Source organism: Cenococcum geophilum (assembly GCF_001692895.1).
Source record: "Cenococcum geophilum 1.58 unplaced genomic scaffold K441scaffold_18, whole genome shotgun sequence".
Taxonomy (NCBI): Eukaryota; Fungi; Ascomycota; class Dothideomycetes; order Gloniales; family Gloniaceae; genus Cenococcum; species Cenococcum geophilum.
This window is the reverse complement of record NW_027137576.1, coordinates 2065719-2086134: the sequence shown is the minus strand read 5'-3', so window position 1 is coordinate 2086134 and position 20416 is coordinate 2065719. Positions and strand designations below refer to the sequence as shown.

The following is a 20416-nucleotide window of genomic DNA, read 5'->3' as shown; positions in this document are numbered from 1 at the left end:
TAGGAAACTATCTACCGTAATATAATACTAGCTAGACTAACGCTAGAGAGGCGTATAGGAGTTAAAGGTATAGAGGCTAACTAAGGTAAAAGGAACCTAAGCCGTAGTATAGTTAACGCCATAGGGGGTAAATACTCTAGGGCTCTAAGAAGGCCTAACGAAGGTAAAAAATATAATAGTAACACTTTTAAGAATAGGAATAATAGGACTAAAAGACTAGCTCTACTAAATAGGTGTCCTAGTAGGTAGCCTAAGATATAAATATAGCTAGCTAAAACAGACACCAAAATATGTAATACTATTATGCCCCTTACGCACTAACCGAAAAGTAATACTCTTAGTAGCTGGTATAGAGAACTATAATATACTACTCTTAATATAAAAAGGCCTTAAGGCGGTTACCTAGTGGCTTATTAGCTAAAATATATTAAACCAGTTTTAGGTTATAAAGGAAATAGTAATAGAGGGCAGGGGGGGCGAGTAATGGGCGCCCCCTAATAACTCTACAGTGGTAAAGTAAAGTTTGCAATACTAGCGCGTCCGTAGGCTTATTACGGCAGCAGTAGTTCCTAAGGAGGTTAAAAAGTAAGGTAGTAAAGCACTACAGGTGACTCGTAGGCGCCCTATAGGCGCCCTATAGGCGAGTCCCAAAAGGCAGGGAGATAGATTACGGGGTTTTCTTAAATAGAGTTTTCTCCCTACATGTATATAAGGAGTAGTCCGCGTAAGCCCAATAGAGATCCGAATCGGACGTTAAGCAATGAATAATAATAATAATCACCCCCTTAAAACGTTTAGTAGAACTATTCTAAGGTTTTATATATAGGGCCGATTGCTCTACCGTAATTCCTTTTTAGGCCGCCTAACTAAAGAAGTCGCCGCCGAGGGAGGTTTTACTATTAATTTAGATGACCCTAATCTTCTAATTATATCGACGCTTTACCCTATTTAAATATCTTATAATCGCTAGGGTTATTAACGACTTTTAGGCAAAGGTCTCTACCTTATTTATCTATAAGAATTTGTTAAAGAAATATATCGTCCAATTATAACTATTATACGCCACGATCTCTAGAAATAGGTCGATATGCACTTAGTAAAAGGGCCTAGTTGCCTTATCTATAGGTACTCTTTTTAATATAATTTTATAAGCCTTACTAACAGTATAGGTTTTACAGTTAATCGTTATTAGTCCTTAAAGCTTTATACCACCTACCTCCTAGAGTAGATGCTTAATTGCTTTAGGTGCTGTATAACCTAGTCTCTTATACTAGAGCCTTTCTGCTACTTCCTAATTAGGAAGGGGGTCTCGCAATTAAATTGCAAATAAGGCCTTTAGTTTATTGTATTTAAGCATGTTTTAGTTATAATATCGCCTATAATAGGCAAACGTCTTACAATCGTCTTTATAATATAGTAGGTTCTTTTTATTATCCCACTATATGTTCTTATTGTTAAACCTATCTAGATAGGCTAAATTTGTATAGAACGCCGGTATATATACTGCGTTAGCTAATAGGATCTGTTTCTATACCCTTAACCAGATCTAAGCCCATTCCGGCGTATACAAAGTTATTACTTAGTCAGAGCTCGTTAACAAATCTCAATTGATCGTTAATAACATGTATTATAGTTCCGTTATTAAGAATTACGCTATTACGCAGCTTATAGTTAGAACCTATATTATAGGCGCCCACCTAGTATATAGCGAAGATACCGTAGTTATCTTCCTTTTAACTTCCGTCTAGGCTCTATATAGCTTCCTTTTATAGAGCTTCCTTACCTAAAGCCTCCTTCTTTATTTTCTTAATTTTTGACTTAGTCTAATCTAATACGCTTGCAATTCTTTTCTTAACCTTTATAGCCGTGGCTTTATCTAATTTCTAGTCTTTTAATTAAACTAATTTGTTAATATAAGGACACTCCGGAAACCAGTAAACATCTCTGCAGTAGCATAATAGGGCGTCTTTCTTCTTTAACGTCCTAGATGGTATAGTAGGGGCCTTGTCCTTAGGAGCCTCGTCTTTATAAGCTCTATTAATTAACTCGCCTTAGAAGCCTACTATATTGGCACTAAGCTAATCTCTTCTCTTTTAAGTAGTCTCTATTCGTCGATAGTTCCAATATATTTTAACTAGTTAATCTATAGATATTATCTAGTTACTGGCCTAGTCGTGTTTGTTAAATTTAACCCTCCACGTTAAAGCCCAGTTTAGTAATGCTGGCTCTATAGCTAGCAGAAAGTCTCTAATTACTTAGTCGCCATCTACGTCTGGCAATTTGATCTTTTTATAGTCGTTATATGTCTTCTCCTACTGCTATAACCAGGCCTTAAAGTTCTGGTTCTTTGGGCCCTTTTTAACCTTCGCATATTAAGTGGATAGGTATAGCTCTCGTGCTGTATCGGTAGGGGCAACTCTCTCCTTAAGAGCCACCAGTGCGTTATATACTGAGTCAATACCCAGTATATAGGTATTAAGGTTCCTAACCACTATACCGGTAATGTAGCTTTATAGGGAGGTTAAAGCTGCCTTCTACTTCTTATATTCCTTCTCTACTACCTTATACCTCTTACGGAGAATTCAAAGCTCGTTCTTCTTGTCCTTAAAGAGAGCTGCATATAAGGTCTTTCCTATCTTTATATCTTAAGGCCTAGGAAAGACTGGTTTAAGTAAACGGGGCAACTGATCCTATTTGGTTGAGGGGTCGACGTATTCCTATACGTCTCCTGTTTAAGCTCGAAGCCTGATAAGGTCGATCCATTCGTCCCAATTAGCTTAGTTCGATAATATTACCGTTGTGGTGACAGCTTGGGTAGCTTGAGAAGTTATATTGAAAGGTGCTTGTAAGGACAAATGAAGTATTTAATGAGGGGTACGATTAATTAAATTAATAGGTGCAATATGGCAAGTCACCCGGGCTTATAACTGTTGATTGGTAGTCCGTGCACCGATGAGTAAGTAAAGAATGAGAACTCTGTCTATTTAACTATGAAGAAAAGAAGCTATTTATACATGAGGTAGATGTCTGAAATAGGAAAGGGAGGGGGGGTATGTAACTGAAACGGGGGTAGTAGTACACCCGAAATGAGAACAAGGATAGGGTAATAGGCTAAATTCAACCTGAATCGACAGTTATGCAACAAGATGTCATCAGCCCAACTGCTCGACAAACTCGGTCAGCGCAATGGACATTATGTTGCACCTGATCATTTGGTTATCCTAGATAGGATGATCCGGATAAGCCAGTCGACAGCGCCGTTCACATCCTCGCCCAGTCAGTACCGGCGCTTTCTTGAACACACCGATCACGATGAGTTGAAAAGCAAAAAATTGAAATGCTTCATGAAAGAAGCGCAGAGGAAATCATCGACAGTCAACTTGATATACGTACGCTCCTGAAATTCGCAAAATCGCAGACGGTTAAGGCACAATCAAATCCAAAATCCGTCATCTACCTTCACATTCTGTATGATCAAACCAGGCACAGTATCAATATCTACGTTGGACAAGCTCTGGCGATTAAGAAAAGGATCACTCAGCGCTCCAATTGCCTTGCAGCTGCAAGGCTCAACAGGAAGGGTCGGAAATGGACAAAAGAAACGAAAAGCAAGCACATCAAATTCTGGAAATCCCCAGGCGTAGCTGATTTTTGGCTGATTATAAACGAATTCAATCGTGCCGCGTACAAATCCAATGGGGGAGACGAGGACAAGCACAGGAAAACTGCGACTGACTGCTCAAGACTGCTCAGCTTTGCAGAGCTTTATGCGATGCATCTTTTTCGGACTTTGACCACAGCAATACTTCGGGCCTATCTTCCAAGAAATACCAACATCAGTCCTTATCCATGGGCTGGCCTCAACGTCTAAAACCCACTCTCACAGAACAATTTTGACTTAGAGAATCTTACGCGTGGCTCGGTATTCCCATTCCGGACCATAGTAAAACCACCTTCGTGCCTCTTGGGACACTGGTCAGACAGGCCGACACAACTAAAGGAGACCGGACTGTGGTGGCGTTGATCTGCCCAAAATGTTTCAACTCGAGCTTTACCCTCCTTGACAAGAGCCCGTGTTACGAGGTCTCCACTGGCAAGTATCTGAAGCGGAACGCCACATACTGTTGTTCCTCCTGCATGGAAACCTCAATATTTGTGCCTGAAGACAAATCCATATCCTCTAGTCACTAGGGTGACCTCCAACGCGCCGAAAGCTTACGTGTGGCGAGACAGAATGTACTAGTCGTTGAGTCTCACGACGATATCGCTCGTCTCACAATACCACAATTGAAGGCATGAGTAGAATCTGCAAATTTGAAATACAAAAGTTACCTTAACAAAGGCTCTCTGGTGACACTGGCCGGGATCTTACTGGATCGGCTCCATGGCTGGAAGGACTCCGATATTCAAGCTCGTCTGAGAGCGTTTCAAGTCTACGGTTTCAGCAAAAAAGCCCTCGCGGTCGGAAACGACAAGGCTCGCCATACCCTAGAAACCCCGGAGCTTGAGTCGTACGAAGATATTGCTCGCTTAACGACGCTGCAATTGACCGCATGGATTGGGTCTGTCAACTTCAAATACAAGAAGCACGGTCTTCGAAAGCACCCCCTAGTGACCTTGGCAGGATTGTTACTAGATCAGACTCATGGTCGGCACGATCCAGATATTCAGGCCCGTCTGAAGCTGTTTCAGCCTCAAGTACCAGCTCGAAAAACAGAACCTCGGCAACGGCCTACTTCCTTCAAGGGACCAAGGACCCGGACTAGGAAAACCCCCTCTGACTATGAACTTATCAGCAGCCGGGGCCAGCTTCAAGGTCTCGAAATCTCAGCACTTGGAAAATGGATGCAGTTACAAGGATTCATTTCAGGCCGAGACAAAACCACCACCCTTTAAAAGGTTTTGAGGATTTGGGATTCAAGAGAAGGCGGTCCACCATGTCCTGAAGTATGGGAATGCCTTGCCATCAGTGTGCGCAATGCTTTTCCTGCAGAACGATCTGTGATACAGGAGGCGACATTCGTTGTAGTGCGTGCAAAAGGACCAACAGAGCGTGCTATGAGAGAGGTGAGAACGTCGACGTGCCGCAGAATCAACGGTGTCATACTTGCTACACTTACAACATGAAGTATGATGGCAAGTCCCCTTGCTCGAGCTGTCTGGGCAGACGTTACCAATGTAGACCCTACCATGCAACGGCGAGTCGCCTTGCGACAGTTGCATCCAGTGATGGCAATAATTAGTTAGTTAGTTACGATTATGTTGTATTATATAGGAACATAACCAACCTAATCATAATCGCACCTGCTGATTATGTTACGTAGATATAACTATATAATCAACTACGGAAATAGCGGAAATAAAAAAAGAGGGAGAAATAGAGCCTTAGGAGGGAGCTCTGGGTAAGCTCTAGGGCAAGTGTGTTATCTACACGTGATAACTCACGTGTAGATAACATCACGTGGAGGCCCGTGCTTAAAAGACGTAATCAATATAACTATATAACCAAATCAGAATCACTTTCTTTGATTATATAATAATCGGAATTATGGGGCTGATTATGGTTATATAGTTATTGCCATCACTGGTTGCATCAAACACAAACGTCCTCAATGTCGACCTCAAGGGTCACCACGAGTCTATACCGGGAGAGGCGTACCACCAGAGCAAAGTGTTACCATTGCCTCCGCTCGAGAAAGACTTGCAATGGCGAATCGCCTTGCGATACGTGCATCAAGCGCAAGGGAGTATTATGTCGACCTCAGGTGGTAATCCCATAATTTTCATTGCGCTAGTAAGGTATCTATCTACAGCATAATGGATAGGGACTTTTCTTTCGATGTCATATTAAGTCCATATCGTTAATAGCCAAAGGGCGTATGTCTACCATGTCTTTAATTTTATTTATCCTAACCGGTGGATAATAGATTAGTATCCCCTCAGCTGTCGATACGTTTAACACCTTACTACCTTAGACTAAACCGCTAACTATAAGATTTTTTTTTATTAAGTTACTAAAGAGTATTCTGAAGTTTTACCCTAAAAATAGGTGGGAGATTTTGTCGATTGGAAGTCCGTGTATAGGTTAAGAATGAGAAGTCTCGTGTAAAGATTGATCTACGGAGAAAATGAGGCTATATGTACATGATGGACGAGTCATAGACACCCCTGATCTAACCCTAATACAGTAGTGATCGGCCCTACATCGACAGATTTTAAAGAACGGGCCCGCCAAGCTTTGCAACATATTATTGTGCACCCTCGCTAAATGCGCCGAGTTCGGCCATAATATTATCCCACATTGATTGGCGCAAAAGAAAAATTTCCTAATCTCCTACCCAAAACATTTCGCCTCTTCCTACAGGTGACTCATCGGGGGAAAAATCTGCTCAGTCTGCTCTAAAGTCTTGCCGGCCATTGCAGCTCTGCCTTTATTGCTTCTCCCTTTCGCCCACATCGCTTTCCCCACATCTGCCCCTTCAACACGAAGCAAGAGGTATCTTCCAACCCGACACCCGCCTCATTGCACTAGCCATAACTAATTTTTCCGGCCCCCAGTTCAAGCTCAAGACGTTCGAAGAGAGCGACATTGACGTCGCCGTTGACGTCTGCCCTTTCAACACACGACCACTCCACCTTCTATACAGTCACAATGGCTCCTCCAGCAAACCACGATGGTTACGTGAGCGTTGAGACGAGTCATAACCCTCATGTCCCGTCGAAGAACCCGTATGCTTCCGTTGGCGACTACTTGAGCAATGTCTCAAGGTTCAAGGTCCGCTTATACTCCATTCCTCCAGCCTTGCGTCTCTTCATCATTCAATCCTAATTGCCTTCTTTAGATCATTGAGAGCACTCTCCGTGAAGGCGAACAATTTGCCTCGGCTTGGTTTGATACCGAAACCAAGATTGAGATTGCAAAGGCTTTGGATGACTTTGGTGCTGACTGTAAGTCTTCCGGCGAAGTCAGGCTGCTGAACTGTTTGCTGACCTCGAGGGCTCTAGACATCGAACTCACCAGTCCCGCGGCAAGTAACGAATCAAGGCTTGACTGCATCAAAATTTGCGGACTGGGCCTAAAAAGCAAGATCCTCACGCACATACGGTAAAGCTTCTTCAAGAGATTTATGAAATGGGGCTCTTACATCTGCTAGCTGCAATATGGAGGACGCGAAGCTGGCATGTGAGTGTGGTGTAGATGGTACAAAGCCCCCGGTGCAAACCCATACTGTAGAGTTATACTGATTTCAACTCCGTTCTTTTAGGCGTCGACGTTGGTTAGTAGATTCATTTCGGCCAAATGGAATGATTAGAAGAGATGACTGACACTCCACTTTCAGTCATTGGCACATCTTCGTTTCTTATGGAGCATAGCCACGGGAAATCGATATCATATATTAAGCGGACGGCCGTCAAAGTCATTGAATACATCAAAAGCAAGGGCTTGGAAGTCAGATTCTCATCTGAGGACTCGTTCCGCAGCAACCTGGTTGATCTGCTCAGCATCTACAGTGAAGTCGACAAGATTGGTGTCAACCGAGTAGGCATTGCTGACACTGTACGTAAACCGCGAGGTAAAACCATTCTGTTGAGTTGCATACTAATTTTACCCCTGTGCTTTAGGTAGGCTGTGCCTCCCCTCGACAAGTCTACGACCTCGTGAGGACGTTAAGGGGTGTTGTCAGCTGCGACATCGAGTGCCACTTCCAGTAAGTTAAGTACTCGAAGAGTTCGACACGCAATTGCTTACACTTTTACTGTGATGACACGAATTGCTCCGTGGCGAATGCCTACTGCGCTTTGGAAGCAGGCGCTACCCATATCGATACCTCTGTTCTTGGAATTGGTGAGCGAAATGGTATTACTAGTCTCGGCGGTCTTATGGTTAGCGCACCATCCCGGTTTCTTGTTTCACTGACTCACACACTTAGGCCCGTATGATTACCGCGGATCGTGACTATGTTCTCTCTAAATACAATCTCAAGAAGCTCAAGGACGTTGAGAACCTCGTGGCGAGAGCCGTGGAGGTCAATATTCCATTCAACAATCCTATCACAGGGTTTTGTGTACGTAAACTGCGAGATAAACCATTGTGAGGAGCTACATGCTGACTTTGCCTCTGTGTTTTAGGCATTCACTCACGTAGGTCTAATTGGAGAATTTATTCCGAGAATCGATCTAACAGTTCATATAGAAGGCCGGTATTCACGCCAAGGCAATCCTGGTTTTTCTTCCCCTTCCCTTGCACTATTCAGACTCGGAGAAAACTGACCAATTTCAGAACAATCCCTCAACCTACGAAATCCTCAATCCCGCCGACTTCGGCCTCTCCCGCTACGTCCACTTCGCATCTAGACTGACGGGCTGGAACGCCATCAAATCACGCTGCGAACAGCTGGACATTACAATGACCGACACTCAATACAAGGAGTGCACAGCAAAGATTAAAGCGCTGGCCGATATTCGCAAGCTGGCTCTCGACGACACCGACTCCATCATTAGAGCCTTCTATTCCAATGTGCGCGGCGGTGAAGAGCAGCCTCTAATTCCAGGACTCACGGCCGAAGAAGAGAAGATTCTGGAATTGGAGACTTCCCCGGCTAAGAATGGTGAGAGTAATGGAACCAATGGCACTCATACCAAGAAGCGCAAGGTCGAAACATAGTCGATCGCTCTTGGGAGCTATAACTGACGGCTTTGGGCGAAAGATGAGGCTAAGATCATGAGATTCACGACGAGGTTTACTACGAAGGAGAGAGATAATCCAAATAAAAATTGGCAATATGACGGCCATTTTCGATTTATGTAAATAGACAACATTGCATCTCCGGGGCATCTCATGGGCGCGGGATGAGACACAAAAGTTATTGAGGCTATTCAATTCAGGGGGAGGCTTTCTTTAGCTCTGATCGTTTTGTGTTCTCCAAAAGGGTGGGAGGGGCTTGTTCAACATGGGGTTCCTGAGGGTTTTGCGATTTCGCGCCATTCCCTCCTGTTGATACGTGTTGGATCTAATTGCTAGTGGCAATTAGTGCTTTTATCAATATTTAGTATTTGATTAGTGGATATTGAATATTTTTAGAGTTGAGGTGGTAAAAATAAGGTACAATCGTCTACAAACGTCTCTGCAATTGATCGCCCGTACGAACGTCTACACGTCTGCATATCTACACGTCTACACGCCTGCACGTGGCTCTGCACGAAGCTCTACTAAGGCTCTGCACGAGGCTCTACCTAAAGTTTAGTAGCAGAGTTATCTCACAAATCCGACGCTTCGAGGAAGATTCAGGTGACTCGGGGCAACGCCCGGGCTGGACACTAACTCCTGCCAAGTCCTGCTAACTCCTAGACCAATCAGACCCCTGCGCACCCCTGTCACAATAAATCTTCTGAGAGCTTATGGGCCTCGTTTTGGTATAAACTAAATGTTTTAAAAATTAAGTTTTGTATATTTCTACGAGCGACATCCTAACCATAAAAGTTATTACATATTTTATTAGGCCAGCGGTAAAGGGACACCCCCTAATTGATATGCGGACACCCCCTAATTAATATACGGACACCCCCTCCCCAATTGGTTTAGTTCCTTCCCGATCAAGTTAGAATATTACGTGCGTTTGACTTGTTTATATCTGCATCGCGAAAATCAAATTATTAAAATATAACTTTTATAACTGCAATATCACGATCAAGTCTTAATTTTAGTTATAGTACAAGTGGTAGAGTCTAAATTAGATTTGGAATGCGCCAAAGGAGCCCTTAGTAAAATCCTCCTAAAAAGGCAAGTTGCCTAGGCCTTTATAAGCCTTGCTGCCGACACCTTATAAGTCATCTGTAGTATCTTAACTTCTACCACTACTCTTACTACCTAAAATATTACCCACCTGCTCCTGAGTCGATTAATTGGATTGTGTAATGCTTTGTAAGGCATCACGCGAACTAATTTAGGTGCTGCCACCTCTGCTTAATATCTATAGGTTACCTCCGCGGGCACTCCCATGCCCACAACCACGACCATAACCACGCCCACGCCCACGACCATGCCCACGTCCGTGCACAGTATATCTAGTATTTCGTTCAAATGCTAATAGCTCGCGGTAAGTCAATATATCAACCTAATTAAGAGTTACAGAGCTAGCTAGGCAACCGCGGTGACGCTTAACAATTAGAGGCTCTTAAATAAGTAGTAGAGGATTAATAGGTGGGCTGGTAGGAGGGTCTGGCTAAAGGCGATTAAACTACTAGTGTTTATTGATTTCGGTAAGCTTAATTTTAAGCATAGAGGTGGCGCTTTGGTGTAGCTGTTAGTGGAGTATATAGCAGTAGGGGAGGCCGTATACAGTAGTCTAAGAGCCACTATAATTTAACTGGTAATTAGCAGACTTTACAAGCTTTAGTTAGGCCTTAAGGTGGCGGAGGCCCTAGGGCGTTACTTTGTATAAGATATCTTTAAACTTAGGCTCGCGAACGTCATGCGGTGGACTATCTTTATAGTGTGCTATCGTTACCGTATGCTTATTCACATTATTTTTAATAAAGTTCTTAATATTTAATATAATATCAAGTAGATCGCCGGTAGAAACTTAAAGGTAGCGCTTTAATTTGGCGTGCGCGCCCTTAAGTCGCGATGTGACTCTAGATTAAAGAACATTTAAATTAGCTTTATAAGGTTAATATACTGCGCAGCACTCACCTATTTCTAAAATGCATATATAGATCTGTGTAGCAGGTAACAAACTCTCTACGGTATAGCTACTACTTATCTTTTAAGTAGTTAATTAGCTGTTCTTAATCACTATAGTCCTCTATAAGTTGGTTCTAGGCTATAGTAAACTTCTCTAATATATTTTGGCTATAGTAGTCTGCCTAGCGCTTTATAAACTTATTATAATGCTCTTAAATCTTTCCCTTTTCCTTATTAGATAAGTCTCCCTATATTACCCAGTCACTTTATATATACGTAAGAACGTTCTTGGCAATATGCTATAGGCAAAGGAGCTAAGGGACTTTAGGAAAGTATATGCGCAGTGCATTCTTAAGCGCCTATTCCTTATCCGTAATTATAACTTTAGGTATTAAATTATAGCGGTAGTAGAGAAGGTAGAGCTATTAAATTGCGAAGCTATAATCGACTTCTATTTTACCTGGTAGGAAACAGTAAACAAGCTTAAAGTTCTGCCTAGTATTACTAACCCCTACTGCGTGCAGAAAGGGCATCTTAAACTTGTTTGTTTTGTAAGTATAATTAAATAGTAAAATGTTAGGGTTCTTCTGGAAGAACTTAATTAATTCTAGATAAGCGAAGAAAAGATATTTAACTTAATTGTTATTGTCTTCCTTATGCGTAAAGTAGTATTTTAACTTAGGATCGTCGCTACCGTGCTCACTAAGAGATTTGATTAATGCTTAAATTAGGGTGAGGCCTCTAAGGAGTCTCTTCTTATTTAATTTTCGTTCATTATAGATATCTTAAATACTAATTGTAATATCCTTCTTCAGTAGATTTGTAAGTATTTTAGTAGCCCTAATACTACTACCTAACATATCTACAATTGTCCTATTTGTATTATAAGAACGCTAACAGTATTGCGGTAGAGCAATTGGGTTAACAGCTGCTGAGTAATTATAATTAGGATCCTTTACTTCTAAGCCCCATCTAATTAGTATACGCGTTAATGTAGCTTTAAAAGGATACTCTGTTATGTAGGAGCTAGTAAGGCGATCTCTAGAGGTGTTAGTATAGGCGCGGCCTTCGGCACATCGAAGCCATATCTTGCGCATAGTGGGTGGCGTTTACTTGTCAGTTTTAGATTGAAAAGTTGCAACTGTATAGCCTTGCCCTTTTGCAAACTTATTAATATCATTAATTGCAAGCTCTGGGAAGTCGTACACCTTCTAGGGAGGTGGGTTAAGGGCTATAATAAAGGCAGCAATAGGTGAGCCAAATACGAGGTAATATTTTGGGTATAGGCGCGCGACGATTTCACGATGCAGATGTAAACAAGTCAAACGCACGTGATATTCTAACTTGATCGGGAAGGAACTAAACCAATTAGGGAGGGGGTGTCTGTATATCAATTAGGGGGTGTCCGCATATCAATTAGGGGGTGTCCCTTTACCGCTAGCCTTTTATTAATGCAACAGATTCTTTAGGTAATTATGTCTATATATTTATAGATTATAACCCTCTACTAAGAATACTAGGGGGCGAGATACATTGTTATAAAACATAAATTAGATTTTAAAATATATCTTAAGCTAAAACCGACTAACTGCCTATATCTAACTTCCTATAAAATAGAGCTATAATATCGCCGTAATATAGAGGCGATAGAGAAGATAAAGAGCTTTTAGCTCGTAGTATTTTAGAGATAATTAAATGTAAAGAAGTACGTAAGTTTTACTAGTGTTACGGAACCGTAACGGATCTAGTCAGGGGGCTCGCTTGAGCCTTGGCATATGTATATAGACGCGTCCTTTTCCACCTTCTAATCCTTATCTTGATATCCTCGTCGATAGACATTCCAATTGTACAGGCTTGCATACGTTCTTTACGGCGCTCGTGCCTCGATTGACTGAGTCCCGTGACAACTAGTAACGTAGAATTACAATAAACTAGACTAACTGCCTATATATAACTTCTTATAAAATAAAGCTACGATACCGCCATAATATAGAGACGATAGAGAAGATAAACGGCTTTTACCTTATAGTATTTTGGAGATAATTAGACCTAGAAAAGTACGTAAGGTATAGTAGTAAGGCAAGATTGCGATAAAACGCGACCGACAAGTCTTAGATAAAACGCAACCGACCGCCTATACCTAATATTTTATATAATACAGCTATGACATAATTATTTAATGTAATAGATAGAGAAACTAAAGAGCTCCTACCTTGTAGTGTTTTAATAATAACTAGATATTATAAAAGGGATAAGATACGACAGTAAAGAAGGTAATTTTTTAATATATTTTAACGCTCTATTACTACTAAAGCTAAGCCTATGGGCTCTTAAACTCCTAGGGAAAAATGCCTCCTAGTATAATATAATTGGTTTGGGACTTAACGGGACTGGGGTATAGTGATTTAATTGGCTTAGAAGTCTATAAGCGTGGCACTAGATCCTTAGCGTCATGCCGTAGCGGAATTTCTCCCCGGGGGTCTAATTTATAAGATAATAGCAGAGGCACTCTGGGCCAAGGGAGGATATTTTTAAGGAAGGACCTAACTATAACACCTATTAGGTATTGCAGTAGCTTTGCAATTCGGAAGACGGCGTAGGTTATTCCAACGCTAGCTAAAAAATCACGTCTGAGCTCGCTTCAGTAAGCGCTTCAGTAAGCAGCTGACAAAGGGCCTACTGAAGGCTTTATCGGAAATTAATAATTTCATAGAGCTTCCATATTTCAACATTGATTTTTGAATTCTCTCTTTCACAGCATAAAATTTCTTCAGTCCTACTTAGATTTTCATACTAATTTCACGCCACTCCTTCGGATTAATCATGGCAGCGACAGCAAAAACAGGCGATGTTGAGCATGTGCCACATCACAGCCATGAACAACATGACTCAGGCTTTGTTTCTCGTCCTTTCGCTGGCCGAATTGGTGGCAATCAGCAGTTTACAATTTCCCCCGAAGACGCCCAGTTTGACAAAATCACCGCTGAAGTACCCGATGCTGTAGCCAATCTCTCATGGAAATCAAGTCTTGACCTGCGTGGCTTCCGGGACATTGAATTATGGAAGCAAGCGATAATTGAAGGTGTTGGAACGAGCTTACAGATATACATATCCGGTCTTTACTCTCTCGGTCTCTTCTCTGCGTTAACTGAAACGTCGCTGGGCCCCATTGTTCCTGCAGCCTTAGGATCAATGGCAAATACCGTCCTTATTGCACTTTTCATCTATGCCGGAGGCCCTGTATCCGGTGGGCATTTCAATCCATTCATCACCATGTCAACTTTCTTCGCAAGACTCTCGACATTACCGCGCACAATACTTTATATTCTCTTCCAGTGCACAGGAAGTGTTATTGGTGGCTTCATGATGCGAGCAAGCCTAGGCCGACCTCCGGCTGAGCTTCGAGGTGTCCCTGGATGTTACATTGATACATCTCTGACTACAGCTGGCCAAGCGTACGTAGTCTGGTCCAAGAAGCATGATAGATGGCTGGTGCTAGAGGTATTCAGACGGTCCTACGCCTTAGTTGACCTTGCAGCGTCCCTTTAATTATGAAGCTGTTTGACGAAAGATCAAGGCTGCCTTACTAGCTCTTTCATCATACATTTTGATATGTGACCAAGCGAAGCAGGAACCTAGCAAATGGCACAAGGGAGTAGATGGCTGGCCGAGTACTTCTGGCACCGGCTTGGTTGTTTTGATAGAATGCACTTCGCTTACACATCATGCGCAGATACGCCTTTGAGACAATGACAGCATCTGCTCTAATATTTGTGGCATTTGGAGTTGGTACGTATCGCTTTATCGATCCTTGGTGGATTTGTTAATTACTGTCTTTATCTAGGCCTCGATCCTCGTCAACGGGACGTATTTGGGCCCGCTTTGTCACCAATTTTGGTATGTGTATTGCATTTTGGGAAGAGCTGATGTTGAGGTGATACTAGGTTGGCTTTGCTTTAGGGATATGCACTTTTTCGACTGGCATTGTCAAAAAGGGATATTCCGGCTCCTGTAAGTAATAATGAGAGTAGTAAACGCATCTCCGCTTATCCACTTCGTAGCTTTAAATCCTGCCCGATGTCTAGGCCTTATGGCCGCTAGTGGTATGAATGACCAAAATTATTTCCTGAAATACCATTAACCTAGCGTCTTTAGAGAATCTTGAATACCATTACATCCATTGGTTCGGAGATTTGACTGCCGCAATTCTGAATGGATTACTGTATCGGTGTATACCAATTTACAAGGAGTGAAAGTAGGCGGGACTAGGTTTAAGTTCGTAAGGATGTTGTTAGGGTAATCGGGAAAGGTGCTTGTCATAATGAGGATTGGATATAGAATTATCCTCCGTGAAGCGCTAATCTGGTGAAAGCTCCTAAAAGGTATCTAGAGAAAATTTTCTGCGTATAAATATAGATATACTGAATTCTCCTCAATCTCATTCATGAAGTAAGAACAGTTGTGTGTGGGATCTCATGAAGGTCTTTAAAATGTTATTAAAACCACTATTAAGTTGGTGTTATGCGGGATTTCCAAATTTCAAGGCGAAGCCACTATCCGATTGGGGTATGGTGTCTTTCGCTTAACACGCACCACGAACTTCGTCTCCCTGAGTCGAAATCTGAACTTCCAAAGACTTCGACGGCCAGCCTTCAACATTCCTTCGACAAGGTCGCCAAAATGTCGTCACCCTCATTGAACAAAATCGCGCCAAACAGCTCGTCGAGGCAGAACCCGTCCGAGATTGAGACGAGCATTGCTAACGCTCTCTACGACTTGGAGACCAACATCCCAGACATGCGGAGCTCTCTGAGACCTCTGCAATTCGTCTCTGCTCGTGAGGTAAGATGCAGCACTACCTCCAGCACAGAAATATCATCCAGTCCAAATCGAAGCGCCATCGGTCTCTTGACTCGCAACGTGGACATATGAGCCGTTTGGATTATCGAAGAGGCGGTGGGCACTGGGCAGCTTCAGAACGCTGACACCAGGATTCTTTAGATCGAGGTTGGTCACGGCAGAAAGGCGATTGTCATCTTCGTCCCAGTTCCTCTTCTTGTTGGATGGCATAAGTCTCAGCAGCGGTACGTACCCGAATTATTCCCTATGATCCCTCGTATGCCTGTGCTAATTGACTTTTGCAGCCTCACCCGCGAACTTGAGAAGAAGTTCTCTGACCGACACGTCCTCATCATCGCCTCACGCCGCATTCTCCCCCGCCCAAAGCGCTCGAACCGCTCTCGCACCTCCCAGACGCAGAAGCGCCCGCGTTCGCGGACTCTCACTGCCGTCCACGATGCTATCCTCCACGACTTGGTCTACCCAGTTGAGATTGTCGGCAAACGCATGGTTCGCGGACTCTCACTGCCGTCCACGATGCTATCCTCCACGACTTGGTCTACCCAGTTGAGATTGTCGGCAAACGCATGCGTACAAGGGAAGACGGAAGCAAGGTCTTGAAGATCGTTCTCGACGAGAAGGAGCGTGGCGGTGTTGACTACAGGCTGGATACCTACTCAGAAGTCTACAAACGTTTGACGGGCAAGGGTGTCAACTTCGAATTCCCCCAGAGTGCTGCGGTTGAGTACTAGATTAGGCAGGCTTGTGGAATAGGGTTTATGGATTCATTCTGTGTACTCAGCATAAAAAGGGTTGTTGTCCCGGTGTTCCAGGACCGTGGATACATTATGCTTATGGTGCAATTGGACATGATTTGAACTGAAATGGCCTTCAATTGATTTCTTGTGATAATTTCTTTCCAGCCCGCCATTATTCGCCGAAATTTTTTGACGGGCTATCTTACCCATAGTCTTCCCGAACGCTCTCTTATTGCCTATCCAACTCTGGGTAGTGTCGGAAAACGCCCATACTGTATGGAAGTCGCCTATCGCTGGCCAGATACTCCTTGAGATGCTTCTCTTCCTTAATGCTTGGATAGAATGTGCCAAAAAGAAGAGGGTGGTCGTTGCTCCGGGCCTCAAGCTCTTTCGGGAACGCGAAATGAAGCCTTTGACATATATCAGTATATCTACGAATCTGCAAACTCCAGAATAGCAAAAAATGGGGAATTTACCCGTCCATGACCTGCCACAGGGTCGTATCGGCATAAGTGAGCATATCACTAACAAGATATTTGCCCTTCCCAGTCTCCTCATTCCCCTTCAGCGCGCGCTCAAAGAAGTTGAAGTACTTCGGAATGCGGTTCTCTCGAAAGTTTTTCGACTTCTTGAGGGCCTCCTCTTTCTGATCTGTACCATCATTAGCTTCCGCTGCAAGGTATGTTTCCATGCCAAATATAATTCACTGTTCTCGTAACCTAGTTACCATACCTTCATAATACTGCATGACCGCAATCGGGTGATGCGTATCATGAGCCTCATTATTCAGATCCAGTGCCGTAAGCATATTCTGATTAACCCACAACCTCTCCGCCTCATCCTCTGGCGCCAGCCCCAGGTGCGGGCCCAGATATATCAGGATATTGGGCGTCTGGTAGATCAGCAGTGTTTTGCCGTCCTTGCCAGCGCCGGGTACGCGCAGGGCGGGCGGCGCAAAGGCGGGCGGGTTGCCGTCGGTGTCACCCGTGGATTTGGGCGAGCATGCAGCTTGTACGATCGAGTAGCCCTTTTTGTCGCTGTTGGCGACGTCGTTGTAGGGGATTGAGGCTGCTTCGAGCGCAAGACGGATGAATTCGCCACGGCCGGGGATGGAGGGGTGGTAGAGGAGCTCGTAGGTGGGGTTGGTGCGGGGGCGTTTGGGAGTGGGTTCGGAGGACATCGTTGTATTTGTTTGGAAGGAGTTGAATGGAGCTTTTTGAAGTAGTTAGGGTTGGAATTGCTTGTACTATAAGAGAGAAAAAGAGCTGTCAGCTGTGGTTCGCGGTGCATGGCATAGAGGACAGTGAGGGTGGTGAGAGTTGTACACCGAGGATGCCAGCGAGTATTGCAACGCAGACGGCTAAGATGTGAGCAATAGAGCTGAAGTGACTTCGGTGTGACATGCTCAAGGGGGTGATAGCCTTGGATGGCCTTGCAATGGAGTATTTGTGGGAGCTGGGCTCAGAATTCAACTTACCAAAGCCCGAGGTGATGAGTGATAGGCAATTGAGACTGGTGATGTGAATCTGCGCACCTAAGGTAGAGGAGACAGCATGAGATGGCCAGGCACAGGTATATATATACCCCGTGCCTGGCGTCATGGATACGCCTTGGGATGCAACTATTCCTCTCCCCACCCGGAGTGAAAGTCCAGAGTCTTCACTCCGGATGTGCCGTTTTAGGTATATTTAGGGGCCTTTACCTTGTAAGCCACGTAGGGTATGTACTGTTGCAGGGTGAGACAGGGTTCGACAAAGCCACAACTCCAATCCCCAGCTCACACGATTACTTCCAAATTACTTCCAAACTTATCTTTACACCACAGCATACAGTTCTGTCCCATGAACTCAACTACTATGGTTGGGATGATGAACGGTGATGATCCTTATAGCTTTGAATCTCAGCTGGAATCTTTTCGACGTTCCGATCAAGCACGAGAGACACTTGTTTACGTGCGTTGTTAGCTAGATGCGGATTTTCGCAACCGCTGACTGTTAAGATAGGAAGTTATTCGACAATATGACCAACTTAAGCAAGCTTATCAAGAGAAGTGCAATGACTTCGAAAATGAGATGCAGGCTCGCCGCCACTGGCAAAACGAGCACAATACTGTAAAGAACGACTTAGCAGCAATTCGACAAACTATGGTACTCTAGTCCTTTATAGCGGGGTAGTTCGTGGATCTAATACCTTTCAGGATGGTAGTCCGTTCGTTCTAGCACTCATAGATGGTGATGGTGTCATAGTAAGCAAGCTAGGAGCATACCACATTCGGCGACGAAGCTGACCTTTCTCCCTCTGTAGTTTCAAGATATGCTCCTTAGCGCCAGTCGTGACGGCGGATCGGATGCTGCACACAGGCTCCACCAAGAAATTCGTGCACATATACTCGGACAATATGAGACGGTTGGGCAATGGTCTATAATGGTGCAGATATATGCAAATTTGGAAGGTCTTGGTCGGAAGTTATCTTCTGTTGGTATCATAAAGACACCGCAAGACCTACACGCGTTTGCTCGCTCTTTCAGTCTCAATCAACCTCTATTCAGCTTCGTTGATGTAGGAAGTGGTAAGGAGAGAGCTGATCATAAGATAAAAGGTGAGTGGACTACGTCAATACGTCTAACGTAGGTGATAGGGTTATGACGGCCGGCATAGTTATGAGTAGGGCCCCACCGCCCTGTATGTTATCTATAGTCGCGTATTCGGCAATATTTTAATGTTCTAAACCGTCATAACTATGCCAACTGTCATAACCCTATTACCTACGTTATCTGACTTCCTGGACCCACTTGATTGGCAAGAGTCAGGCATCCATGCATGCACAGGCCTCGAATAGTACCATATAGGGTATCACGAAGACCTTTACTTAGGTAATCATACATTGGCTAACGGTAGTGTGTCCATTCAGAAATGTTACGTCTCTTTATCTCCAATTACTCCTGCAAACATATAATTTTTGGTGGATGTCATGACAATGGCTATCTACCAAATCTTGATCCATGGAAACACGACAATAAGATCTCTTCACGTATCACGCTCCTAGAATCTACAACAGCTCAACCAGGCTTTACAAGTCTTAATTTTACCACTACTCGTTTTGACACGGTGTTCAGATCAGAGCCGCTACCCGAGAAGCCTATGATGCCACCTATCCCAACTGCTTCCCCTCCACTAGTTGCAGTTATGCCGACGAAGATGGTTGCTCAAAGACCTCCTTCCATACCCCAACAAGGGATCAAAAGCCCAACTCCTCCAGTAGAAGCAAGCTGGGCTACTGTTGGAAAAGCTGGAGTTACAGAAAAGAAAATTTCTATAGCAGTATCCAAGACGCCTCGGAAGTGCATCCTCTTGAACGCATATGACCAACGTCTCGACCAGCCGCTCGCCAAGCCAGACCGCACCTCCGTAGAAAGTCTTCACCAGCGTATTCAGAAACAGAAAGTCTGTAATGACTTCCATTTAACCAGCGAATGTAAAACTGCCTACTGCCCATATTCCCATGGCCCGAAGCTTACTCCTATGGAAACACTGGCTCTAAGGCATAAGGCTCGCGGCCGGTCATGTCCAAATTGGAGTGAATGCCGGGATTTTGATTGCTACTATGGACATTGTTGCCCAAATGATGACTGTTATTACCAAGAATGTTATTTTAGGGACTTACATAATTTGGATAAGGTTTGTTGTCCTCCGACTCATGAAACGACAATTAACTGATGAGAATGGTAGGCTGTACGGACAAAACTTTATGAGGACGGTTCTTTTGAGCTGGTTGGAACTGCTTAAATTGCTAGGTAGTAGATTGATGAGATCATTTGATATCAGCGTCGGCCTTGAAACAAAAGCGGTAATGAACTTAGTTTGATAAATTTGATAAACCTTCACGGCTTAGCCAATATCATATAAAGGTTACTAGCTTTAAATCTTTCTTCCCTTGCAATTGTAATGGCGCTAGACGAGGAGTCCACACCGCAATGTCTACACTTAATTTTTCCTCGTCATTACATCATGTTCTAGGTTGATCCGGATTGAAGAAAAAGTCTGATAAAACATACGACACATCATACGCTGCTCTTCCTGTAGCTCTGATTACCTTAACTTTCATGATCTTTCTAAATCTGTGACCTTCATTCCT

The 20416-nt window shown here is 43.6% G+C and overlaps 6 protein-coding genes across 6 annotated transcripts; 5 read left to right on the top strand and 1 right to left on the bottom strand.

The window, feature by feature from the left end:
- The first annotated feature begins 3267 nt into the window (after positions 1-3267).
- K441DRAFT_87022 (uncharacterized protein) lies at positions 3268-4212 on the top strand. The gene has a single exon (XM_067654499.1). It carries the CDS (start codon positions 3338-3340, stop codon positions 3869-3871), a length of 534 nt encoding a protein of 177 aa, XP_067504628.1. The 5' UTR covers positions 3268-3337; the 3' UTR covers positions 3872-4212.
- A 2423-nt stretch (positions 4213-6635) lies between these two features.
- On the top strand, positions 6636-8974 carry K441DRAFT_659150 (homocitrate synthase mitochondrial precursor). The gene is made up of 12 exons (XM_067648473.1): positions 6636-6775; positions 6843-6948; positions 7006-7105; positions 7155-7201; positions 7266-7277; positions 7341-7558; positions 7624-7709; positions 7761-7884; positions 7932-8066; positions 8131-8142; positions 8195-8224; positions 8282-8974. The coding sequence occupies exons 1-12, from the start codon at positions 6653-6655 to the stop codon at positions 8663-8665; spliced, it is 1377 nt and encodes a 458-aa protein (XP_067504627.1). The 5' UTR covers positions 6636-6652; the 3' UTR covers positions 8666-8974.
- Positions 8975-13421: 4447 nt separating this feature from the next.
- Positions 13422-15124, top strand: K441DRAFT_659147 (aquaporin-like protein). Its single transcript, XM_067648472.1, has 6 exons — positions 13422-14139; positions 14418-14473; positions 14529-14581; positions 14629-14695; positions 14746-14787; positions 14840-15124. Exons 1-6 carry the CDS (start codon positions 13508-13510, stop codon positions 14935-14937), a joined length of 948 nt encoding a protein of 315 aa, XP_067504626.1. The 5' UTR covers positions 13422-13507; the 3' UTR covers positions 14938-15124.
- Positions 15125-15314: 190 nt separating this feature from the next.
- On the top strand, positions 15315-16275 carry K441DRAFT_610204 (40S ribosomal protein eS7; the record flags this gene model as incomplete). Its single annotated transcript, XM_067645531.1, has 4 exons — positions 15315-15526; positions 15686-15768; positions 15829-16033; positions 16114-16275. Exons 1-4 carry the CDS (start codon positions 15365-15367, stop codon positions 16273-16275), a joined length of 612 nt encoding a protein of 203 aa, XP_067504625.1. The 5' UTR covers positions 15315-15364.
- Positions 16276-16510: 235 nt separating this feature from the next.
- On the bottom strand, positions 16511-17461 carry K441DRAFT_677013 (glutathione S-transferase protein-like protein; the record flags this gene model as incomplete). The annotated part of the gene is made up of 3 exons (XM_067651019.1): positions 16511-16691; positions 16758-16953; positions 17014-17461. 3 exons carry the CDS (start codon positions 17459-17461, stop codon positions 16511-16513), a joined length of 825 nt encoding a protein of 274 aa, XP_067504624.1.
- A 582-nt stretch (positions 17462-18043) lies between these two features.
- On the top strand, positions 18044-20345 carry K441DRAFT_659145 (uncharacterized protein). The gene is made up of 6 exons (XM_067648471.1): positions 18044-18233; positions 18285-18428; positions 18479-18526; positions 18586-18880; positions 19193-19959; positions 20011-20345. The coding sequence occupies exons 1-6, from the start codon at positions 18138-18140 to the stop codon at positions 20065-20067; spliced, it is 1407 nt and encodes a 468-aa protein (XP_067504623.1). The 5' UTR covers positions 18044-18137; the 3' UTR covers positions 20068-20345.
- The last annotated feature ends 71 nt before the right edge of the window (positions 20346-20416 follow it).